Raw genomic sequence first — 26,990 nt, 5'->3', positions numbered from 1 at the left:
CTTGTTTCCGATGCAGTTCACGCCAGCAGCGCAGGAGGAGAGGCAGGCGGAGAGAAACTGAGGATTTATGTGTGGTGCTTTACCTCCCACACATGCAGCTCCCTCCCCCCCCCCAGCACACACACACACACACACACACACACACACACACACACACACACACACACACACACACACACACACACACACACACACGCGTGCGCTTACAGAGGTCCGTTTTATGCTGATACCCAAGCGCCACCATGTGGACGAGGACGACATTCGGCGATGTGAAAAATACACGAACGTTTACAGGATTACCCACTTATGCGCCAGTTTATTAGGTACACCCATACAAACCAATTTAGTTCTTCTGAGTTTTGTGGACACTCTGGAGGACAGAAAAGTTTTGCTTGTACAGCTTAATAATTCTTGTTGAAGATTCTTGTTACCTGCCTAGGAAAAAAAAATGCTGTCGTTGATTCCGGGGCCAATCAGTTTTTGGAATCTGGACTTTCAAGGATTAGAGAGGTCAGACATTATCTTACACTTCCTGACCTGGGAAGTGTAGATGTATACAGTTTAGCATCACCATATTTTATATACAATACTGTTTGAACAAAAATGGTTCAGGACTGTTGTACCCGATTTAGCAACACTGTCTGTGATCAGAGTAATGTTAAATGGTAATGTTAAAAAAGGAAGGAGATCACAATAGAAGACACATTCCATAAAGGCTGTCACATGTCTCTGCTTTTATGGCAATGTCAGTTTATCTTGATCTGAAATTGTATGGGACTCTTGTTTGAGCTTTGTTTCTATTCTTTCCATTTTCTTGCTATTTCTATTAGGAAACAATAGACAATAGATGTTGCTCCGTCTTACCTATTATTGTTGGCTACTGGGCATAAGGTGCCAGAGAGGTCAGGGGGGCTCACTGACCACAGCCTCTGATGTTACTGATAATTATTCTTGTTTGAAAGAGCTCAGCTTAGAAACACAAAATGACCACAAGATGCACAACCACAAAAAATATGCACAAGAACCTGGCAATGATAAACAATGACCTAAAACTATCTAAAAGAGGCACAAAATAGCCAAATACAGACACAAGACAACAACAAAAATAACACAAACAAATGACCAAAACCAGAACCTAAATGTTCAAAAATAGATGATAAAGCATTAACAGCACAGAGACCCACAAAACAAATGGGAAAATCCTGCACACAGACAGGCACAAACAACCAAAAGAAAGAGTGGGGGTCTTTTCTCTCTCTGTGCCTAGGGGCCTATTCTCTCTTTATTCATAGTTGACTACATTTGACCACATTGTTTTTTTATATCGGGAGATGTCAACAGCCACTGGTCACTCAGTGTTGTCCACAATCTAACACCATCTAATAAAACTGACTTAGATTTTTGCTTGCCTTGTACCTCACTTGTAAGTCGCTTTGGATAAAAGCGTCTGCTAAATGACTAAATGTAAATGTAAATGTAAATCTAATACACCATCTTCAGGGGTAAACAGTATGAAAGGTTTATGTGAGATGTTTTAGTAGATATCCAGTGGTTCATGTACATTTGTTTTTTTTCAGTGAGGCCTGTGTTAAGGCCATGTGGTGCTGGAGTTGATGAAAAAAGGGCTCTGCAATAATGTAAGGATCCCAAATAAAAGGTGGAAAAAGCTTCAAGTGTCTGTTTCAAAGAGGCAGGCAATTAAATGAAAGTATAGTTTTTGTGTCCTAAATATTATGTATATGTTGTATTCTGCCAGTACCCAATCTGCTGACAGCAAACAAGCTATAGAAAGAACATGAGGTCAACCAAGTCACTTTCAAACTTCTCCATGGACACTTACATACACACTTAGACTCTATATTTAAAACAGACAAAGCTAACTCTCTCATAACAAAATGAACAAATGTTAAACACAATTGTTATCTGTATATTTATTGATAATAAGACCACTGATGGTGACTGAGTCAATGGTGGACAGCGTGGTGCAATCTGTTCTGAGTGCTGAGTGACCCCATGTGTAAGCTCGATGGTATTACAAGTTAGTATTTACAGGACAGTTTGGGGGAGAAAAAAACAAGTTTCAGGTGCTGTAAAACACAACATTCACAAAATAAATGTACAGTTTTAAAATCAGAAGTTTTTTAAAAGCCACAACCAAATACTGAGCAAAAATGAATACAACAGGACACACACGCGCTCAAGAAAATCACATGCTCACTGTTAAAGAGGACAGAAACAAAATCACACACACGCACGCACACACTCCACACACACACCATTTTGAAAGAGAGACCGAAAATCACTTGATGATACTGTGAACTTAATGCCAACTGAACCATAATAAATATACAGCTACATGTTGCACGTTACAATTAACAAAACATTGGCCACAACAATTTTTTTTCCCAGTGCGAGTTTCCTATAAACTATCAAACAAATACAGATTAACAGCACAACGTACAGAATCAAAACTCGGACAAACCATTTACAGTTATTAGCATATTAGAGAAACATCATAAAAATTACATTTCCAATACATATTTACAGATGATGCTGATGGAGCCATGTAGATGCACTACATTAAAATACTGTAAATACTAGATACAAACTGTTGGGACTCCTGCATACCTCTAAGGCTGCCTTCTGTCACTGTAACAGACATTACTTTTGAATAGAAGAAAACAATTCCTCACCCTAAGGATGGGGTAAAAAGTGTCACTTGACCGACCTCCTTTGGTTAAAAATTCAAATCTGAGTCCTTGTCTGGTTGCACTCAGCAGAGATGTCATGTTCACCTCTACGTCACTGCAGCAAGGTGACAATTTCCACCACTAGAGGTCAGAAACAGTGATTCTCAGCTATTGTTGAGCAGCTTTTAAGATTATTTCTGTGAATTTGGAAAAAGAAGGGTTCTGAATGATGTGCTTGATCATCAGCTACAATCCCAAACGTCTTCTCCCTGTGCACAACTTTGCAACCTTGGAAACAGTGGTCGGGGGCTGACTTTCTAAAGAAGTTTCTAAAATTGACAATCTGACAATTACACCTACACCAGACATGCAGAGATTGGCCAGGTGTGTGGAAGTGCAAAAGTTCTCAGGGTTTAAACTTTTCTCTCAGTCTCTGTTCATTCTTCACAGAGCTTTTTCCTTTCTGTACTTTTTGTCTGACAAGCACGTGCAAACCTTCAAAATGCGTTTGAGGGGACTGTCTGAGCATGCGCTCCGTTATCCACTTTTCTACAATTTATCATGTCTTGCCAATCTTTATGATGGCAGGCTTTTTGCTCCGCTTTGTGTGTGACTGCCTGGAACAGGTAGAAACACATTTGGCTTTAAACACGTCAAGATCACACACCATTGCAAACTATTCTGTTTGAAGCATTGCTGAAGCATTCCAGGTGGGTTAGTGTGAAAAGGCTCCATCACACCAACATTTAAAACAATTATTAATTGACTTGTCAAGACAGGAAAACTACAGATGGAATTAAGGCCATAATTGATGGCTGTATTCTGCATTTTGCTGAGGTTCAGAGCTCTTGTATTGTGCATACACCCTCACTGACATGACTTACTGGGACGCTTAATGGAACAGAGCCACCACTGATGCTCTTATTTACATCTTTCTTCTTCCTACTTTGATAAATCAAAATGCCAGCCATGCAAAAAGTCACGTTAGCTGTATGCAGCCTCAGGCTTGAGTAATAGCCTACAGTTACTGTAACTTTCTGGTGTGACAGAGCCTTAAACCAAAGTAACAGATTTGCTCCACAATTGATCTACTTTTTCTTTACTAGAAGGGTGAATTTCATTCTTTAAAACTGATGAACTCAAATAAAATATGTATGCATATGTATTTAGATATTATAAATTGATGTGAAATCGACCGTTTTATTTATTTTTTTGTTTTTCTGTGGACATGTTTCAGCAAAGATTAATATTTGGTTCTTACACTTGTATCCCAGTCTAAGGCTTTAATTCATACTAAATTATAATTTTACATGTGACTAACATTATAACCTGCCATTACATTAAATTAAATAATCAGGTCATAAAATATTTTAACCTTGTGTGATGTTAGAAATACTCTAACAACTCCCCACTGTCTTTCCTTAGTCAGATTCCTTATTTTTTATATAAACATAAAATACCATCCTCAGTAGACATAATCAATTCACAAAATTTCACAACCATAGCGATATACAATGGTGAGCAATAGCAAAGTCAAAAAGCAAAACTAAACCTATCTATTAAAGTACCTTTTCAAGCTTTAGTAATGTCATTCTATACAAAGATGTGAATGTGGTCTTCTGATGACGGTTGGCGGAGCATGCTGCAACCAACTATGAAGCCAAGTTGCACCCAGTCACCCACCTGAGACTGACACCGCTGTCAGCTCAGACAACTCTGCTCTACCTGCTTGGTGTTGGCTGTACTGATTCAAGATGTGTGCTAATGAGCAACTTCTACATCAAGCAGCAGTTTGACAGGTGACATAGGAAGCTTTGATGCAACAGCGATGAGCCAAGGAATGGTGCTTTACAATAAGATACATTAAGATATTACATTAAGCTCACAGGCAGAGAGACAAAAGGAGGTAAATTCCAATTCAGACACGTGATAACATTTTAGGAATTTACTCTTGTCATGTATCAAAGGCATCATCTCCCTAAAAAGACAGAAACACAAACACAAAACTCTATTATCCACAAGTTAACACTGCAGTAATGGTTTTTGGCCACTTGGAGGCAGCAGCAACTATGTTCACTGACTAGTCACTAACTGTTGTTTAGACCAAATACTGTATATAAGAGTTTTGGATCTGTTCACATTGCATTAGGGATTTAATGGTAATACATGATACTTATTTAGCTGCTTTAACTCTATCATTATGTGTGCACAACTGCAACAGTGTTCACCAATATTATCTGTTATGAATTCTGTGTGTCTCACCTGCCACATCACATCAGCTAGACCATCTCATACTGATTGGCTGTGATGATCCTGGACAGACAGCAGGCCAGCAACATGCCAATCAGCTGAAAGACAGACACAGAACAGTTTTTGGTTTATTTGACGTTGAAAACAATTTTGTTTTCTCAAAATGAAGAAGTCCGCAATCTGGCCTGTTGTAAAAAAGGGTAACGCGACAAGTGTCCTCTTTACTAAGATACGAAGGTTTGCTAGATTAAAAAACAATACGCCGTGATTCAGAATGGGCATTGTGTAAATGTAAAATAAGGAGTGGAAATAAAGCTGTAATCTTCTTTCATTTTTAGACAATCTTTACTTTAAAGAGTTTAAAAACTTTAAAAGTTTGCTGTCGAGTTTAAATGAAATAACCACTGTCAGCAATTACTTCTCCATGTTTAGGTGAGAATTTTTTTACACTAACACAATCCACTATGTCACACCAGCAACTTTAAAGGACGCCTTCACCAATTTTGAACTTGCTTCTGTTGGTTCTAGTTTGGGTAGTGCATATACATAAATGCCATTTAACTTCCCATTGACTTCCCTATGTCAAAATATCTCTCTAACTCTAGCTGAAAAATGCCCCCAGATGACATTACTTGGAGGAACCTTCAGTTCAGATTATGTAAGCTTGCTGCTCACACTATGGAGTTTCTAATCATGGTCCACCTACTTTTCCAGAGCTCCCCAGACAACATAATCTAAACACCTAATGATGAAAAACTCCTCCGGGCGATGTCATCTGGAGGAGCTTTTCAGTTGGAATTGGAGAAATATTTCAATATAAGGAAATCAGAAGAAAGTTTAAAAGCATTATTGTACATTTACACTATAAATTTACACTATAAATTAAAAGGATAGAGAGCAAGTTGAAATTTGGTGAAGTCGCCCTTTAACTTTTTTCTACACTTACCTGTGAGAAGGCAATCCCAAAAGTCACTCCTGCAATAATGGCCATGTTGGTTTCCATGAATGAAGTGACCAGATCATAGCAGCCCTGAAACACAGGGGGCAGGTTAGTTCGCTGAGGGAACGGGGACATGTTATAAGTGCAAATTAGGGGCAAGATGGACATCTGGGAGAGTATCTGAGGCAGTTAGTGTGTGAAGGAGGAGGAAGATGGTTGAACATTGGTGAATAAAAATCCATGAAGACCTGTCAGGTTTACAAAACAGCCATGACATTCAATACTTGAGCAAAAACTGTCAACAAGCAGGAAAAATACACACATATCTATCCACACATATATTTTATATATATATATATATATATATATATATATATATATATATATATATATATATATATATATATATATATATATATATATATATATATATATATATATAAAACTACAACACACACACACACACACTAACCTTGTGGTAGACTTTGTTCGGGGCTATAGTTGCATTGCGGAGGTCTTCGGGGTTGCAGTCAGATGAGTTAAAGCAGCAGCTGGCAGGAATGCCGTTAGATGGGTAATACACACTGGCGAACCAGCTGGTGTAGTTAAACACCCCACAGCAACGCAGCTAAAAACAAAGAAAATAATGAGAGCACATCAGAAGTCATGTATAAGGAAGGGACTACTTTCAGCCATTACTGCTTCAGAGATCTAGAGACGATGGCATGTACATGGAAAAAACTAGAAATGAATGCTGTTCAGTCATTTGTTGCAATTAAGAAACATCTGTGAGTCACTGAAACGCTTTGACACAATTAAGCTGTGGCTTCAATACCACAGAAAATCATTGTTGGTTCTCGTCTTTCATCGGTTTGTTTACAATAAAATAGAAAAATGCAAATAAATGCCGCGTTTATCCTTTAAAAATCCAACACCATTCAGCTTAAGTTTCCATTAGCTCTTGTGTCTTATTGATTTTGGAAACGTACCCTGTGCTGCAAGTTGTCGACAGCAATGCTCGCCTCATCCACGGCGTTGTAGTTCAGGACTGCGTCATTGTATGTTCTGCGAAAAGTTCCCTTTATCTGTAGTGTGCACACATAATCTCACACATTAACAACATGAGGGTGCTTTGGTGCTTTAATGTCAGATTTCAAAGTTAATTGCGTTGATTACTGTGTGCTGACCTCGTGCCGAAACACAAATCCAGAGATCCCAGCCACTAGCTCAGCAAGGAAGACGAGTGACAGAAACATGGCATACTACAGAGAGAGAGGAAGGAAGGGAGAGATTTGCATACAAAGACTCTGCTTTATGTGTGTATCATTTACCTATGCTCACACACACACACGCACACACACACACACACACACACACACACACACACACACACACACACACACACACACACACACACACACACACACATCATTAAACAAAGTGCCCTGCAGCATTTATTGGATTTCTGATCCCTCTCCACACAATAGAGGTCAACCATTACTCCCGTTATCATGTGACCTGAAGCTAATTAATCAGCATCTACTACACTCTTCCCTCTCGCTGCAACATAAAACTCCACCCTCCCTCCTACGGCCTCTCACCAGCTTCAGCATCCATGGGCTTCCTCTGCAGGTGGCGAAGCATCCAAACAGGCCAAAAACGATGATGACGGTCCCGGTGCCAATGAGGACGTACGGGGCGTTGGTGGAGTTGTCAGCTATCAGAGAAATGTATGGGCCCAGCATCAACTTCCCCCATACTCCAACTGCCAACAGGATGGCTCCTGTTATCTAGAGGGCAGGGGGTTGGAGAGGTGGATGCAACAGGGAGAGAGAACAGGAAGCAGAATGAAAGCAGGAACAGGCCTTTATTGCTGCACGTCTGCGATATTTACAATAGCTGGTATTCTAGTGATGGGGGAGGAGGAGTAAGAGGATCAAGGTGGAACAAGAAAGGCTAGCAATTAGAGTACGGAGGAGGAGACTGAAGACAGAAGACACACGTTTATCTGGAATACAGAATAGCGATCACCTGCTTTGTGAATGTGCCTGCACTTACACACACACAAACACAGAGAAAGAAAAAGGAAAAAAGAAAGGGGGCAAATCAAAGAAGCTCTTTGATCCTAGGCGAGACGCTTCCTCCTGTTGTGCCTCTCTTAGCATTTCAAATGAAGGCTTGCGGATAAAAGAGCGTGTTGTACAAGGCAGCTGAAACAGCGTGTGTCTCAGCTGGGTATGTCTTACTGGCATTAGAAGGAGAGCGGGGAGTGGAACGGCTGCTGACGATCTGACTCTAGCGAGGGCCAACTCATCACGCTAACGCTCCTTCGTTCCAAGAGGAGGCCGCTCGTCATCCTGCTGCCAGGCCCTCAGATTAGAGAGGGAGCAGTCTGTGCAAAATGTCTCTGTGCACCGTGAAACCTCAAAAACTGAGAGAAATGCACGGTGACTAAAACAGCTTTGCTCTTTGCATAAAAGTTCTCTCTTAGCAATTAGTCAACGTAGTTCTCAAGCTTAATGTCATGCTATGTATAAATGACAATACAACAATACAAAACATTTCTTTGCACAAACTAACGTTCCCTCTCTATAGACAACCACCATGTGAAAGTTAACGACTGCATCAACAACAGTTAGACTTTGCTCCATTGGCAGGGTGTGCACATAATGAGTGGGCAAAAGCTTTTCACCACGACAAATCACCAGCCTCTGGCCTTCCTGTCCACTTATTACTGATGCAGTATGATGCAGTTTTTAAACACATTTTTTCGAGTGCTATGAGACACAGCGAAAGTAAGTTGAATGCAGCGTGTCAAGTATGACTGTGTCACATGGCAAAACTTTATAGTGGCTCATGCAAACGACCACACATGGATTTCCATATCTCGGGGAGTTTCAGCTGAGGATGAGATGATAAGAACAATTACAGTGAGAGAGAACGGACTCAAAGGCAGCTCCTGAAGAGAGCATCACCAAAAACTGCGTAATTCATTTACAGATGTCAGTGAATTCTTTAGTCAAAAATATGGCAAAAAAACTAACAAACAAACAAAAAAAAACCCCTGCCATTACAATTTAGAGCCAAAGTTGAAATATTTAAATTGAATCTGTCAGTAGCAAAGAAATTTAATTTGCTGTTGGGGAAACCAGAAAATGTTTGCATCTAAGAACACTTTGGCATCTTTGCTTGAAAAAAGACATAAAATGGTAAATTAAAATAAATGTAAATAATTACATGTATTTTACGTAATGTACATATTGTTTTTTTGGCCACTATGGGGCAGCTGGAAAACAACACTGACATACAGTATCATTTCTTTACATGGCTGAGTTGGATGAATGTGACTGTAGAAACCTATTTACACATTCACTAGACACAGGAACATACACTGGGAGATGTGTTTAGGCTCTTCAGTTGCTCACTGCTCCACTGTGGTCTCCAATGAGTTGCTAGTTGTTTACGTCTGCTGTTTGGTGATGGGCAGGAAGCAGACAGTGTGTTTATTTGACATATTTAACTAAAATTAAAAAGATGAAGGAATGAGGAGCAAGATGTTAAAAAAAACTCTGTGGATCTGATGGGGAACTGCAGGGTCACGTGAAGACGCTTCTCACACTTCACATAGTCATCTGACACAGTCTTGCTCTAAAAATGTTGATTAATGCAGTTTTGTATGCAGGTTGGTATTGATCATTATTACAGGAAATATTCCACAGTGGAAAAGCAGACCTAGTTATATATTATATTCAGAACTTGGTTTGGAAGGGATGAACTTTTATGCAGTAAACCGGTTACTTCTTCACAAAAATAAAAATATGTACATGAAAAATAAATATCTAATACTCTAATGTACTTGTCCTAGAGCTGAGGGCTGCAGCCCCTCTGATCAACAGTACAGCAAAGCAGACACTTCTGCCACACAAAATTAGCTTTAGAGTTTGTCTTTTCACTTCTTGCTGCAAGTGAACAAAGCTCCACTGGAGCCAGAAGTTAGAATATTAAACTCATGGTGATGGTCTCAATGCACATATCCCATGCTTTACACCAAATTATCAGCCAAACAAATGTCATTTAGTGTAAAGTGGGGGTCATAACTTGACTCTGTTTACTTGAAAAAATGATGACTCATCACTTGACTAATCATTTTCTCTACTCAACATCGGAAAATGTGAAAAATGCAGTTTGACCGCTGTTCCGAACCCCAAAGACAGTTACCGTCCCGTGACAAAGAGGCTAGACACAACAAATACTTTTGTTTACCTAATAACTTCCAATTCCTGCCAATCGCATCACTAAATCTCTGGAGGTATGTAAAGTATCTCCCCTCTTCATCGGCCGCCCAGCTGAAGCGAAGGACTGCCGGCTGATGATTAGATTTTTCAGTAATGACATCTACAGTTTCTATTAACAGTGACTCTAAGAGCCAGAGCAGGCTGTCACTTCAGAGAACTGTCCTCGTGGTGACGATGTGCTCAGTGTTTATGGCCTAAATAATCAGCAACAAAATGTCTCTCCCCCTAAGTGTTGCTGCCGCATACAAATAAAATATCATCTCGTCAAAGCTGAAGTGTTCATTTTAAAGCCAACGGGGAAATCAAGTCCAAAGAGCAGGGGCAAGTCATTTAGACCTCATGTCTGCTGCTGAATTCCAAACAGTTTCAGACGATCTTTCTCCTCCTCCCTGGAGTTGAGTACCCCCCCCCCTTCAGCTGCACGTTTTGTTTGAAATTCAATGCCTGGCCAGCCACCCTGGTTACAGCGCAGAGTTTAAAACAGGTCACCCTTTTTCCATCCTAGTCCCTCAGCCTAATAAAGAAACAGAAGGTGAAAACAAAGCGCGCTGGCGAAGACGCCGTGCAGCCTCTACCACATGCTCTTCATTTTCTTTAAAGTATGGCAACACAGATATTCACACTCGAGACATTATTTGCAGAGACAAGCTGATGACAGTGAAACTGAGGCCTGACGCCGAGCCTCTGCCAGCTCCCTCTCTCCAACCCTGGGGTTTGAGGAGAGCCACTGAACTGTGAGACACTTCTGCATGTTAAACGTCTGAAACTTGATGCTACAGATGTAAGGGAGGGCTAAAGGACCATCCAATCCCGACTAAATATAAAAGTTGATATCCGTGACACAGGCACATGTCTGCAGGTCGGGAAGACACACAGCAGAGTTTGTCTTTTTAAGCCTTCATGACCACAGACATTAACTCAGAAGCTGGTTTCACTTCAGCTTTTTTTCTGCTAAGTTAGGCGTGAAAATAGATAGCGTTTATGACCAAATAGCTGTGTTGAAGCAATTTTCACTTCCTACAGTTCACGGTGAATTCCACTCGTCCACTTCCACTTGTCCTCACTAGATGATCCAACAGAAATCTAACAGATAGGAATGAGCCTGTATCATATGGTCAAAAATGATGGTAAAATAAAAAAAAAATAATTCAAACACTGCTAAATTGAGTCAGACATTGCGGCTAAAATGTGGTCTCAGTAGATTTATACTGTTGCTCGCACGAATGCAAGATTGTATTGAAGAATCTGTGGAAATCAAAATGTGGCAAAAGGCAAATCCTCACTTTTCAAATAAAAGAGAGATTTCAGTCATTTTCTAAATGGAATCCTTCATCACTGAGGCCGACATTAAATCTTCTCTATTTCTGTTTGGATTAGCGTGTTTGTCTGGGATGTGGACCTTCATTCTTGTCCAAAAAAGGCTGACGACCAACCAAATGTGAGTAGAGAACAGTCAGTGCTGGTGTTAACATGGTGACTGTGGACAATAATAACTAACTTAGAATATGACCAATGTTATCTTTTACTCTCAGAGCAATTTATCCCCAAGTGGGAAAGCATTCCCATCAAAATGAATTTGGTTTTAGTAGCTGAGTTGATCCTGAGTGATGTGCTGACTAACATTTACTTATGACAAAGAGCTTAAATTATGCCGCTTGCTTTGCTTTGTGAATACAGCTTTGTTTGAATTCGAATCAGAGTAAAACTTTCAGGCTGTTTGTGGTGGTTGGTTGGTTGGCATGCATAATTTTCTAGGGTGTGTCTAATGTTTTTCTCCACTGCATGAATAATGGAGATGAACATTATATGAAGCAAAGAAGGCAGACAGTACACACATCCAACCCCAGAGCAGTACTGGAGAGATACATATGATGATACATCGATACTAGTTTGTATGTTGTAAAACATTTGTAAGTGTGGCTGCTGTGAATTTTTTGGTGACTATTTGAATAGTTATATATGTTAAAGGAGCATTTTTTATCCTTGTCCTTGTTTTCATGCAGGTAAAGGCAGAAAGAACAGGAATGACATATTTTGCAGTCACGATGAGTTAAGTAACTATTATTCTCTGTATGTGTCTGAATGGAGGAAACCAACAGCAGTAACTTTGGGACCTGACATCTCTGAGGGTTGAAATCCTGCCTCTATACAATATAGCATGGAGAGTTATTATTTCCAAGTTTTGTATTCACGGGCTAACTGAACAGGGTTCTCAACATTAACTGAACATATAAAGCATTTATAGCTTATTTACTACAGTATTTTAATCACATAACACAATTCAAGCATGTCTGTCTTTCTGGAAACACAGTTCAACAGATCAACAGATTTACAGATATACAGTGTTGGAAAGGAACTAGGTACACTTAGGGAATACATTTGTAGGTTGAGTATTTTCATATTGTTATTGTTATTGTATATTTGCTCCACTGATAAAACAAAACAGCATTTTATAGAATGAGGAATGCTTGGCTACATACTTTTACTTAAGCAAGATACCGAATGGTTCTATTCTTTACATAGTAATGCTGGGTTATTGGTGCCGAATCTTTATACAGTGGTGGAAGTAGCACTCAGATGCTACTGAAGTAAGCAGCAATACAACGATATCAAACAGTCCATTACATGGAAACTCTAGCCTGCTTAAGTAAGGGACAATGAGAAAATGTAATTAGAGTACAAAATAGGAAAGTACTTATTAAGCAGCATCATTTTGTATATTTATTGATTACTTTTATTATTACTTGTGTATTACCCTGTGTAGTGCATTTGAATTTAGCTTGCAGAAAGTGAGATAGTTTTTAACAAATGCATATATTGTGTGTTATATGTAAAAGTTTAATCTTAATGTAAATATCAGTCAGACAAATGTAGTTAAGTTGTGTGTCAAATGACATAATGGAAATATTTGAATAAAATGCCTCCGATTTGCACTTAAGTACTTAGTTTCATTGTGTTTTTATCAGAGCATGTCCCCTTTAAGAATCTATATAACGACCCTACAATGTGGAGTATGTGGTCAGAAAACGGCCTTAAACCGGGCCTTGTCAAACAGACCAGGCCCTTAACGGTGCTCTCATCCCCCCCACACACACACACACACACACACACACTTAAATCGTTGCGCGGATATTAACATCATCCTCCGCCTGCTGCCAACAACCATGATGCTATGTGCTCCGTGTACTGACACCACTGACGCCCAGCAGCCAAAATATGTGCAACACTAACACACGTTACATAACGCAGGACGACACAGTTCATAGAGAAAACGCTGAAAACAGGAATCTGTCGGTCATTTTCTCCACATTACATTATGATTCCGTCGATGATGCTGATGCTCTGTCCACCCCTTCATCAACACAAACACACACCGTCAGCGGTGGATTAGGATGGACTGCGATCGTTCTCTGCAGGGTTATTTAGAAAAAAAAACAAACCAAAAAACAAAAAGACAAAAGAGCCATAACAGATGCTACATACCCAGAACACGAAGGAATAAACGATGAGGAGGGTTTTGAGGCAGGTGATGACCGGTTTGGTCTCCATTTCTGTACGGGCAGAGTTGCTGTGTTCAAAGCGGCAGCGGAAGCGTGTGTGCGCGCTGTCGCGTTGCTGCGCTGCGCTGATGCAGCCACACAGCGTCATTGGAGCAACGCAGCAAAGCAGCAGCTCCGTTATGCTCACTGGCTCACACACGCACCCGTTAGTGTGCAGACGTGTGCAATGTCGTATCAGTCGTCTCCCATATGCCCTAAAATCATGAAGGGATTTGGTATGTTTTTGTTTGTGAGAACAGTCAGGTCGGTGGATTAAAATAGGACTATTTCATTTTTATACGTGTGATGGAGACAAGAGTGAAACGTTCCTCGCTAAGAAAAACATTTGAGTTCTCTGATTTTTTGAGTTGTTTCATACTTTTACTTGAGCAGCACGTACGTGCACTTTCTTGGCTCTAAATTAAATATTTTTATTTGTCCTGCTTCATCACCACTTTTACTTCTACTTACAAGATAGTTACATTATACTGAAATCTTTTTACTTTTACTTAAGTGTACATGTACAGCAAGGGAGCATTTTATCCGAGTACTACTTCCACAGTAGATAGGTGCTAAACTAAGCTTTCAGCAGCAGTGGAAAATGAAATGTGTTTTACATAAAAGTATTACTATAGATTTGTGAAGATATGCAAGTAGCTAACAATTATCAGAAACATGTACCTCAGGTAAAACAAGCACTTTCTTAAATATTTGGTATTTGTACTTCACGTGCTTACATCTACGTTATTCAATACTACTTCATACTACATGTGAGTGCTTAACATATGAAAAAACAAATCACACAATACTCCATTATACTCCCTACACAAAATTGCATTTATGCTACACTTTATAATTCCACTCCACAAAACGTGACAGGAAATTATAGTGGAAACTTAGTTCTTTATTTGTGTTCAGCAGGATTTATTAAAGATTGTAGGCGTCCTAAAACTACATTTAAAGTAGAAACAAACACCCGTTGGATAATAGACTGAGGCTATCACAAGCTAGTCATCTTAAGACTCAACTTACCCTCTTGTGTGTACTTAGTCAATGATCTGACAACTTAGGAGTGATAAGTCTTCTGGGGACAGGTTGTCTACAATCTTTAGTTTAGGAAGATCAACACATAACTAGGTGAGTCTCCTGCAAGAATTCCTCTAATAAACCATCCATGGGTCCAGTGGTCAAGTTATTTTAACTTTACAGTATTTATTGATCTGAACAGCAGTAAAATTGAAAACAATAGATATTAAAACCCACATAAAACCAACAATAAGTCACAACATAACACAAATACAGTGCTTTTTCAAGTATATTCAGTCAGTAGTAAGTACACAGGCTCCTCAAGGAAATGCATTAAAAATGAAAGACAACAGGCCCCATGCAAGATTAAAAAAATGATTTAAGATCATTTATTGCATTTGCCAGAAATGGGAAAGTGGGAATGAAATTCACATGCAGTAGAGACTTTCCTGTCTGAAAGTCTGAACTATAAGTCCTTAATCTTAATAAAGTCACTTTTAAATTTGTTGATGATATTACAATCATAAAAGCTTGCTAATTTACAGAGAGGCATTTTTTGCAGTCCGGACTGAAATATTTTGACACTGTAACCATAATTAAGTATTTTTTGGAAAGATTCTCTAAAACAGGCAGCTGCCTTACTGTGTAGGTCACTGACATGTCTTAATCCCCCTTTTCTGTCACAGTATGATGCTGCATTGATGACATCCCATTCTTGGCTGTTGTCTGATTTTTTTTTTTATGTTTTGGGTCTTCTGATCTGCCTACCTACACCTGCTACTCTTCAGCAGCAAACCTTGAAGCTCTGTCTTATCAAAGTCTTTTTCTCTTTGGTGACACTGGTAATGAAATTTAAACAGAGCATTTGGGATTCTTAAATAGTTAAATATAAAACCATTCAAATTTTTCTAAATGCTAAACTGCTTGTTAACAATTTGCATTATATCAGGTTTGTATAGTTGACAGGAGTCTTGTGAATCTAATTTGTAACAACCTTCAAAGAAAACTATGAGGAATTTGGGGTGAGAATAAAAATCATCTTGCATGAGGCCCAATAGCTACAATCAAACATTTCCTGGTCTAGCTGTGTGCATTAGGCTGCTTTTTACATTAAATGATTCCTTTGTGAAGGCCGTTCAACCTGTTCTTCCTCAGACTGGTCAGCAGCTGGGTGATTGCCTACACAGACAACTGTGTTACATCAACAACGAAGGGAGAATATGTGAAAGGGCAGGAGTGAAGCCACTGAGGGTCCATGCTCCAACAAAGGCATCGATCTGTGGAGTGGAGCCTTTGACATCTTAAATCCTAATGTGCTGCTCGGTTCGTTCAGCTCTGTGACATACAGTCTCTACTCTCTCTTCTTCTTAATTGTTTTTAATGCTACATGTCCTCAATTCAAGGTTCTGGTTCCTCTGAGTGTAATGTTTTCTACACGGACCCAAACTCAGCCATCCAGGCTTCGTATTTTTCTAGGTCAGCAGCAGAGACAGACTTGGAGATCTTCTTGAGTGTGAGGGTGAAGTCCTCCATGGTCACAGGCATCTGCAGCTCATCTTTGGACAGAGCTCGGATCTCCTCAGGGCTCAGGCCTTGGATTCGACGACGCATTGCCATCATGGATGCATCCCTGATGTAAACAGAAAGACAGGAGAGCAGAGGGCGTTTAACATGTTGATTTTAACACATGCACTCCTTAAAACACAGTTCAAACAGTGCCGATTGTCCATCGGAAATTCCATATTTAATTTGTTTTTCTCTATATCTGGACTATTCGACAGTAGCAGTGTGTGAATGATATCAGCACACATCCAAGGTCAAACTAAACAATGCAAGCTGGAGACAAATAGAGGACCTTGGGCAACATACTGTAAAATACCTAAAATGTTCTTAGGATAGCTACAGTACAAAGGATGCCAATGCCAAAATCACAAGGTAAGCAAAATGTGTGTGAGCTTGTCTAAATGTGTGTTTGAGCCACAGTAGACAAAAAAATCCTGACTGTGAAGAAGAAGAGAAGAGGAGAAGACAAAGAAATAAAAGTGTATGACAAACATAACCTCATAATCTGAGGATTACATTTTGGATGTAATTATATGTTATTTAAGGGTTCAGTCTGTTTCTTTAGGCTTTATGTGTGTCACGACAAATTCATATCAGAAATAGGCAATGTTACTTTGTTTTTATATTACAATAGATAATGTAGTATTACATAAGAAGGATGCAGCTTTGGTGATGCAAGAGAAATATAAATGTTTTCGAAACTGGTGATTGAACCAAGCACAGGAATGCAGCTTGATTCAGCTTTGAGGAGAAAAACTCACCTTATCCTCACTGTATCGGGACCAAATATAGCAGTACTATGAGCTCACAGAGACACAAATTATAGATCAAGGATAGAATTTAATCAGTGCAAATATACAGGCAAAACAGGAAAAGCAAACACAGAAATAATTTATGGAGTTTAAAGAGTGAATGCACCTTTTTAACTAGAAAAATACCAATCTTACTCCAATCCTATCAAATTTTATCTTAATGTGAAAAGGTGCTGCTGATGCCTTTGGTGACGCATACTCATTGAGCAGCACTGGCAGCATTTAATATTAATTTTATTTACTGTCAATGAATAATTGCTGATATTTGAAGATCTGAACAGAACACGACAGCATAGCAGAGCACAGTAGAGCAGGGAGAGGCAGGGCTGAGCAAGTAACAAGTTGAGGTTGCTTATTGAAGCTTTAACGAGACACACATCAATTTTCAAAGATGTTCTGCTACCAAACCCCTTCCTGCAAAATGTGAATAAGTATGCATCCAAGACCATGAAACATAAACAGACTTCATTTTAAGGAGCATCCTAATGAGTTAATTAGCATTTCAGTGCGTAGTTGATGCACACTGTGGTAACACCGAGGAAAGAATGATTAAACAGCTCTGTCATTGTAGCAGCCTCCAGCGTTAAAGATAAACATAAATCTTGCATGTTGATGCCTCAAACATAGAAAGTCAAATCCCCGACTGACTGTGGTTATTTTGTGTAGATTTTGCATGTTCTCCCTGTGCTTGCCTGGGTTTCCTCCAGGTACTTCGGTTTCCTATTGAGTCCAATGACATGCATGTTAGGTTAACTGGTGACTCTAAACTGCCCATACGTGTTAATGTGAGTGTGAATGGTTGTCTGTCTGTGTATGACTTTTTGTGGTAGCTGTAAGATAGGCTGGTGAACTGTCCAGGGTGTACCCCACATCTCACCCACTTACAGCTGGGATAGGCTCCCACAACCTTGACCAGGAAAAGTGATTATAAGTGATTATATTATATATAATAATACATAGACAGATAAATGAAGGGATGGATGATGACTGTTCTAATTTGTACATTTGTTTAAAAGCATACACACCTGCAGACGTTCGTGATGTCTGCCCCAGAGTAGCCCTCAATCTTCTCAGCAATCATATCCAGGTCTACATCAGCAGCCAACTCCACCTCCCTCAGATTGATCTTTAGAAGCTCTACACGTCCTTTAGCTACACATAAATACAAAAAGAGTGTTAATCAGATATTTACACGATGCATCTGAACGTCATTGTCAAGTGGACCGGGCACTAGTGTGCTATAAATAAAACAATATTGACTCAAAGTTAAGTCAAAAGTGCCTATCAAAAATAACAGGTTCAGAATTTCATTTGGACCATGGCAAGCCCTGGTCTAGTTTGTCGTTTTGTCCCATTCTGGGAGAGGAGGTCACCTGTGGGCAGGGGGATGTAGATTCGCTTCTCGAGTCGGCGTCGTAAGGCCTCGTCAATGTCCCAGGGGAAGTTTGTGGCAGCGAGCACCATTACCATCTTAGAGGGGTCCTCGTTCTCCAGGGCTCCGCCCACACCTGATTTAAGAAATACACCGAAAGCCACTGATGTAGAAAATGCATATTAGAGTAACATTAAGGTGACACTGGATCTTGAATACCTTACTGCCATTGTTCTAGTTTAATGCTGGACTTTCTACAGTTTTATAGATGCAAATATTTTATATTAAACAAATTCATCAACAAGGAAAATTTCATTATAAACTAAATTACTAATAACAAAAGGTGATAAATGCCACAAGACAAACATTATTGTACAAGTTTTGACTATACAATTTATGCTTTTGAGTTTATTTTCGTTGTTTTCTTCGTTGCTTCTGAATTAACTCCTGTAAAAGTACTAGAAGCTTCTTTACAGCTTTTTCCTACCACTTGTCTTTAGCACTTACCATCCATCTGAACCAGAAGCTCTGACTTGACCCTGCGACTGGCTTCATGTTCATCAGATGTTCCTCTCCTGCCGCAGATAGAGTCAATCTCGTCTATGAAAATTGTTGTTGGTGCATAAAACCGAGCCTAAGAAATAAACTACTATAAATAAAACAGTGCATCTCAGCCAAACTGTATAACAAAATATCTAGATCTAGAGTTTGGCATTGTGAGGTTTTTACATTACCATTTCGAACAGCAGACGAACAAGTTTCTCAGACTCCCCCCTGTATTTGGAGGTAAGGGTGGAGGAGGACACGTTGAAGAAAGTAGTCCCACATTCTGTGGCCACAGCTTTTGCTAACATGGTCTTCCCTGTCCCCGGAGGGCCGACCATTAACACACCCTAAAATAAAATGTTACACACTGTTAAAACTTAAGACACATAAACTAAAGTAAAAAAGGGTTTTGGGCTGATGAGCATAATTGATGTGCATATTACAGCATATGCCCCTTGAAGGAATAATTCAATAATTATGTTGAATTTTGTATATTTAATAAGCAATATTTTCATAACAATATCCATGTTTTGGAAACTATTAGCAAAAAAATATGATTTGTTGCAAATTTCTAGATCTAGATACAAAATAATGGCAAATTATCCTGCTTTGATTATGTCCCTTGTATTTGGATTATCATTAGTCCCTAATACCTTTGTTTTGCTGCCAACAGAGAGCAGAATCCTACATTGAGAAATTCTGTTTGCGTGAACTAAAAAGAAAAATGTCATGTTTGTTTTACCGTAACACACCAAACTTCAGCTCTGATTCCGAGAGCTAATGCAAAAAGCAACACTGATCTGGACCCGCCTAGTTATTGTTTGAGATATAAATGTCAGAGCTGTGATTAATTAGAGGAATGAAATAGGATCTTGGGAACACCTATGTTGTAGACTCAGGGAAATGATGGTGTTCAGCATCACCACCACTGAATGAGCGCGGAATGAATTATGAGCTAAGAAAATATGAAAGGCTGGTGTCACTGAGCTTAACCATGCATGTAAATAATGTGCCATCCAGTAAACTGTAAACCTTTAATTTATCCTCGTTGTTTTCTTACTTTTTGTGTAAACTCCTACATATATTTTCTTTACCACTAAAATTGCCATTTCTAATCAGTCACCATTAATCATACATCACTGCTCTTCTGATATATTGCTTGTGTCTGTTGCTATGGAAATTACATAAAGACCAAAATGAACAATGATATAATTCAGATTTTGTACTCTCAACTACCTAGGAATTCATACAGGCTAATGTGATTTTCATTACAAAACAGTGATGCTGATGTGAGTGATCAGAATTTTAGGTGGAACATAAAAGGACTTTTTTCAATAACTGATTTATGAATGCTTCATTATATTGCACAGCCAATTATCTGAAAAGAGGGTACAGATCTATATAACCTCAGTAAGCATTTAGAGTATGAATGCATATATCAGACAACTAAAAAACACTGTGCTACTGTAAAAACTGATTCGGCATTCACCCGCACATGGCAGGCCAGGGGGGGAAATGAGCTTCACATGATCTGCATAGCTGTGCTTCACATTCAGCACAGCTATGTAGATACAGAGAGGCAGCATCATGGAGCAGGCCCATTAACAAAAGATTTTACTAATGCAAATATATGCAAGCGTGAAAGCTGTCTTTATATTTTAAAGAGCAAGAAAAGGAGGTTCAAAGGCTTGTATGAGTTGCAGAAAAGCCAGAGGGATTTGTTTTATTTAAACCTGGAGCACAATTGATGTGAAAGAATACACCCCTATACACACACACACAGGGCCAAGGGCCACGTACTTGACCTGCACACACTATTTTCTACTATCACTCGGTTTAGAGAGAAGAACTATATTTTCATGCTGCCTTCACTTGGTTGCTTTCAAAAGAAACTTGTTTTTGCTTAGGTAGGATTGTTTAGGCTAAAACCAAAGTTTTTATTAAACAAAATATACAAAACTATATACTATATCATATAAAACTACATTAGGAGCCACAACTCTGTTAAAAAGTGACGATGTGAAATTCCATCCCTGATGAGTACTGTCCATCACTCCCACATTATCAAACTGTTGCACCACATGAAATCTTACGCTTTGCAACAGTGTTTTAATTTCCATCAAGGCAGTCACATTCTATAATAAGGTGGAGATGGTACAACTGAACAAAGTGGCATTTTATTGTGAAACTATCCAGTTAAAATGTAGACTAGAGTTTACAGTCTGGATTAAGCGGCTGCAGGAATCTCTTGCGGAGGTCACTATAAGATGATAGACGTGTTAATATTGCTAAGTTTGAGACCATATGATTGGATTTACAGTTGCAAGTTTGCGTGCGTGTCTGTTTTTATATGTTATACTATACCTTCCAGGGCCGACGGATGCCCTTAAAAAAGTCAGGCATCCACATGGGTAAAACCACTGCTTCTCTCAGCAGCTTCTTAGCATCTTCCAGATCAGCAATGTCATCCCTACAGTTCACCAAGAGAGTTCAGTTATCAATGGTAAAAGCTGCTCCTATAGCAAAACGTGTAAACGATTAGGGAAGAATCTTTCTGTGTGCTGCCATACCAGTGTACATTAGGGTTACGGGACACAATATCTCTCTCTAGCGAGTCCACCAGGTCACGGTCATATCCTGTGCCATCAAATTTCTTCTGCTCTGCATCACCCGGGGTGTCTCCAGCCCCTTTCTTTCCCTGATGAGAAAGAAAATGGGAAATAGGAAATCTGCATTTATATTGCACTTTTCTACCATTGCCACTCAAAGCTCTTTACACTGCTTCCCATTCACACTCACAATCACACACACACCAATGGGGAGCTGCTTTGCAGTTGGCCAATGGTCACTGGGAGCAACTAAATTGGGGTTCAGTGTCTTGCTCAAGGACACTTCGACATGTATTGAACCAGCAACTTAGGGGATTGGTGGACGACCGCTCGACCTCCTGTGCCACAGTCACCCCAAGTGGTAAAAGCATAAACAGATGAAAAAGGGAAAAAAAAAAAAGGGGGGGGGGGGGGGGGGTAACCCACAAAGTGGTTAGGATTAGCGCTCCCTGAAAGGCCACAGCTGGCCGGGGATCTTCTAGATGTAACAGCCATTTCACCACCATGTTAGCTACATGCATGTGTGCATCACATTGATTTTGGTTTACTCTATGTTAACTACTCTAAGTTTAATTAGAAGCCCTTCAGAGTCACTGTGGCAGTATCTTTTTTGTAGAGGTTTGTTTACACACCATTTGACAGTCATCCTTTTATGGGGCAGCTGTAGCTCAGTTGGTAAGGCAGTCATCCATGGTTTACCAACTGGTTCGTGGTTCGATTCCTGGTAACAGCTACATGTCGAAGGGTTGGGCAAGAACCTGATCCCCAAGTTGAGCACCTTGCATGGCAGCCACCGCCGTGGGTGTGTGAGTGGAATCAACATTGTAAAGTGCTTTGGATAAAAGCGCTATATAAGTGGCCATTTAAAAACAAATAAGTTTAAAGAGTTATTGGTAGGCCTGTCGGTTGTGCCAATGTCGCCCAAACTTAAGGTGTAGTGAGGGGCACAAACTGAAGCTGAAATTACTCAGCAGCGGCTGCTTTCACAGGGAGACAGATCAATGTACAAAGTACACCTCAGAGCTGTGCCTGTTATGTAATTGTTAGGGTGGGATTTGTCTGAAAAATCAAATCAAGGCAGAAATTTGCTTAATTTGAGCAAGGAGAGTATTATGTTAATTTTGTTATTGGATAAATGGCCAGCATCAGCATTGTATGATTAAAAAACTCAGGTGTGATTATGCTGTAAACACCTCATCATGTGTAGCCTGACCTTATCATCTTTTGCCTTTGTTCCTCTGGCGTCTTTGATTCCCTTAGGGTTTGCCTGACCACGTCCTCCTTGCCCGGGCCCTCGATGCTGCAGACCGGGGGAGTCTTTCCGGTGTTGCTTCACTGCACTGTTGGGACGCTTTACTGCAATATGATTTCTACACACACACACACACACACACACACACACACACACACACACACACACACACACACACACACACACACACACACACACACACACAAGCAGCCATGATAAGAAATCCAACATGATAAGTCACATTTTTCTTTTTTTTTTTTTTGAGTTTGCAAAATATTTCTCTTTGCTTCCTTATGGACCTTTTTGTCCCGTTGACTTTCTGGGCTGTATCAATCACAATAAGCTCTGCCATAAATTCCACTCAAATGTGCTCACTAAGCAGGCATTTTAAATAAAGAATTCACAAGAATATTTATTTAAATAAATAAATAAATAAATAAAAATAAATACCCATACACTGCTGTCTTGTTTCCAGTTCTTTTATTTTAATCTAGCAAGAACTGTCAATGAGACAGAAGTTTGCAGGCTTTTTTTAAGCATTCTCTGTGTTTTATTATGTACAATTGTGTATAAAAGGATGTGCATGCATTTCTTGAAGATTGTCCGGTTTAAATGATACTGAACCAAAGGTTTCAAAAGTATGTGTCAATGAAATATTAAAAAGAAACATACTTTTAAATTTAGCCTAAGTTTATTTATGTAAGTGCTAAATAAAATATAGGAAAGAGTGGGGTCTGAGCATTTATTTTAAAACTAGTGTGGCTTAGAGATAGTTGTTTCTAACAAATATACAACCAAACCTTCTTAGCAGCCACGTGCTATGACATACAAAATAAAGTGCAAAATAAATGTTCCTTTATATTTTCACACCAAAATTTTACATTAAAAACATTTAAAGCTACAGCGTGCAACTGCACTTAGAGCAAATGTCAGATAAATGGTCTGCTTATCAGATTTCTCTGCTCTTCACATGCATGGGGGAGAATATGCAAACTCAACACACAAAGTCAACACAGATTTAAGTTGGGGACCTTCTAGCTCTGAGGCAGCAGTGCTAACTACTCGATCACCTTGCTGCTTGTGTTGGAACATAAAATAAACGGCTTTCGGCTTGTCCCTTCAGGGGTCGCCACAGCGGAACGTGTCCCGCACTTTGATCTGACATAAGTTTTTATTTCGGATGCCCTTCCTGCTGCAAACCTCACATTTTTATCTAGGCTTGGGACTGGCACCAAGGTGGCCCAATCCACTGGATTCGAACCCGCTGCCTTTTACATCCCAACCCTATGCTCTACCACTGAGCCACCAGAGAAAAATGTTGCACTTTGGAAGTTTTATTTTCAAGTGCTGGACCCTGAATGAAGCACAAAAAGGCTAACTAACACACACACAAACACATACCGGTGTTCTGCAGGAGTGGGAGGGGGCCAAACTGCTGGATCCTCAGGTCTATCATCGGGTTGAGGGGTAAGGTTTACAACTGCCTTCTCTGACTTAAAGCTGTCCAGTGTTCCCATTATGTCTTTCACCTGCTCATACTCCTCAGACAGTTCCTGTCTGATCTGATTACACACCGTAGTGAAATAAAAGAATTACATCACAAGACATCCTACTGAAAACACAGCCATGTGATGTAAATAAATGTCCATAGTAAAACAATACAGGGTTCAGGAAAAAAAGCATTACATTTTCAGAAAGATACAAACAGTCAAAAACTGAATAAAAATATACCTTAAACACAATACAGTATGTTATCAAAATCATTACATAGAGGCAGCAAAAAGAAGCACCAAGAAAACGGGGGAGCATCCATGGCAGACAATTAGAAGACTTAAAATTCCATTAGCTGATGAAATAAAGACTCATATGCTTGTTAGTGCCACCTGTAGTCTTTGGTGACAAATACAAGAACTTTGACAAGAGTACTGGCGAATCAAGTTTACACACACCAATGACATAAGGGTGTGCTTTTAAAATATTTTGCAGTATGTTTTAGTTCTTTTCTGCCTAAGTTTCCTAAACCTACAGGTCATAGCAAAACTGACTCAATGAAGGCAGAAAAAAATCTGGTGGAAATTAATTTAGAGACTGCATTTAAAGCTTTACTTAAGTAGAAAGAGTAGCATCTTAAAACAGTGACAGTAAAAGTACTTGTTAGGCAAAATGATACATTTCAGAATAATGTACACAGCAACACTTACGTGCATGTGGACTTATGCATTTATAAATTTGCCAGTAAATAAAAGGTAGAGAGAACTCAAGTAAAGTAAAAGAATCTAAAACTATACTTTAGCTGACTGTGTCAGTGGTCTCCAAATACCTGTGCTGCAGAGGTCCAGTCTCAAGCTCCATTTTTACTATGTAACTCACCTGTTGCCATTTGACTTTAAGGGCAGGATCTCTGAGAGACTGACAGTGCTTGTGGATCTGTTGAATGACACCCTGGTAGTACACAATGGAGGAGTCATAGTTCCCAAGCAGAGCATACTCACGCCCCTTCTTGGCATTGTCACATATCTCTCCCAAATTCATGCTGAATAATAGCTAAATGGTGAGGGGAAAAACAAGTACAATAACGACTTTGACTGAATATTGAAACAATTAGTTTTTTTTTTAACTAAACTTGACATTTGTGAGCATTCATATCATATACTATAATTTAATTAGCACTCATAACCAGAGGTGGTTATCTAAAAAAATACTCCATTACAAGTGAAATTACTACTACAGTACTTAATACATGCTCTAAATCGAACTTAAAGTACAGAAATACAAATATTCCAACACGAGAAGCATCTGCTTATTTTAAAACAATATTAAATTTGACTCTGATGACAACAAACGACGTGTTTAGTCTAGCCCAGATATGTTTGATGAACTTTCAAAATCTAAAAATCCATTTGGCCACCGTAGTTGAGTAACTGTATGCAGTTACAAATCATCCCTGCTCATAACCATAGCAACAATATATGTTGACACTTCCCAAGCTGTAATGACAAAAAATAGTTTGTCTTTATAAAAAATATACATTTGGTAAAGCGCATCAACACAGGAGGTCTTATACGCAGTCTGGCCATATACCAACACACTGTCAGAATATACACGTTTATCACGTTGTTTTGCAAGATCATCTAAATCTAATACCTACTGTCAGTGTTAACGTCACAGGCAGTAAGTCAGAAATCTTTGGCATTTGACAATAAATCTAAAATATATCCTCCTCAAAAGACATGTCGGTCATGCTATTAACGTTGGGCAAAAGCTACATTTCCATCAGCAAGCCCAGTCCCTTCATTGCCAACTATCTGACAGACAAGGTAAAAATGCTCCAGCCACCAAAGCTAGCTGATGTCAGGTGCAGTGATTTCAAGTGTTTATCGCGGACAGTTCACCTGACGGTTAAATCCTGCCACTATTCAAATCAGCGTCTGACGCCGGACTCCTCTGACCAGCGTTAGCCGCTGCTAGCTTGATGCTAGGCCACACACTGGCAACAAAGCGAACCGTGTAGCAATAAATAACGTAACTTAATCCTTTAGCAGGTGTTTAATACCCAGATAGACAAAAACAAAACGGCCAACAGCCAAAATTATACTGTTTAACGGCAAACTCAACGTGAAAATAACTGTCATACCTGTATGAAACGCACTTGTTTAGGTGGTTTTTGTTTAATTCAGAGGTCCAGCGTTGGGGGACAGTGTTACCATGGCCGCAGAGAGACGCCGTGTGAGGAATACAAACTGCTCGATGACTGTGCTAGATTCACGGGCTACTTGCGAGCTCGTAAGAATGACAACCCCACTAATTGTGTGTGTACTTACTGTACTATACTTTGGGGAAGGCCACGACAAACCAAGAGCTGATATTGCAAAGTCGCACTGTTTATTTTAATGGCGCATTAGATTCTTATTTTCGTTTCGGAGAGGCACAATTTAGCTATGGTTATATTTCAGCGATTACTCAAGCGGCCGTGGTTTACGCGATTTCTCTAACACATCATCAAAGCTATGACAACGATTGAAATGACCACCGGGCGGCAGTAAATTCTACAAAAAAATAATAATAATTCAAACCCAAGATGGAAAAAGACATCCAA

The 26,990-nt window shown here is 39.4% G+C and overlaps 2 protein-coding genes across 5 annotated transcripts; both read right to left on the bottom strand.

Annotated features, from left to right (window-relative positions):
• Positions 1-1,916: 1,916 nt before the first annotated feature.
• Positions 1,917-13,857, bottom strand: tspan7 (tetraspanin 7). Of its 2 annotated transcripts, none has more exons than XM_067516178.1 (8): positions 13,659-13,857; positions 7,482-7,670; positions 7,068-7,142; positions 6,870-6,965; positions 6,353-6,508; positions 5,887-6,060; positions 4,953-5,038; positions 1,917-4,668 (listed from the first exon to the last, which is right to left on the bottom strand). In XM_067516178.1, exons 1-7 carry the CDS (start codon positions 13,821-13,823, stop codon positions 4,970-4,972), a joined length of 924 nt encoding a protein of 307 aa, XP_067372279.1. In that variant the 5' UTR covers positions 13,824-13,857; the 3' UTR covers positions 1,917-4,668; positions 4,953-4,969. The 2 variants fall into 2 exon arrangements, with proteins under 2 accessions (XP_067372279.1, XP_067372280.1); XM_067516179.1 differs by having other exon boundaries at positions 5,887-5,970; positions 13,659-13,851.
• A 1,049-nt stretch (positions 13,858-14,906) lies between these two features.
• On the bottom strand, positions 14,907-26,672 carry katnal1 (katanin p60 subunit A-like 1). Of its 3 annotated transcripts, none has more exons than XM_067516175.1 (11): positions 26,529-26,672; positions 25,265-25,438; positions 24,296-24,456; positions 22,856-23,012; positions 21,604-21,731; positions 21,398-21,503; positions 19,222-19,380; positions 18,995-19,121; positions 18,489-18,623; positions 18,141-18,267; positions 14,907-16,370 (listed from the first exon to the last, which is right to left on the bottom strand). In XM_067516175.1, the coding sequence occupies exons 2-11, from the start codon at positions 25,424-25,426 to the stop codon at positions 16,172-16,174; spliced, it is 1,461 nt and encodes a 486-aa protein (XP_067372276.1). In that variant the 5' UTR covers positions 25,427-25,438; positions 26,529-26,672; the 3' UTR covers positions 14,907-16,171. The 3 variants fall into 3 exon arrangements, with proteins under 3 accessions (XP_067372276.1, XP_067372277.1, XP_067372278.1); XM_067516176.1 differs by having other exon boundaries at positions 26,544-26,628; XM_067516177.1 differs by lacking the exon at positions 26,529-26,672 and having other exon boundaries at positions 25,215-25,343.
• Between the last annotated feature and the right edge of the window lie 318 nt (positions 26,673-26,990).

The sequence above is a fragment of the Channa argus genome, chromosome 9 (genome assembly GCF_033026475.1).
Source record: "Channa argus isolate prfri chromosome 9, Channa argus male v1.0, whole genome shotgun sequence".
NCBI classification, from domain to species: Eukaryota; Metazoa; Chordata; class Actinopteri; order Anabantiformes; family Channidae; genus Channa; species Channa argus.
This window is presented reverse-complemented; position numbering and strand designations above follow the sequence as displayed.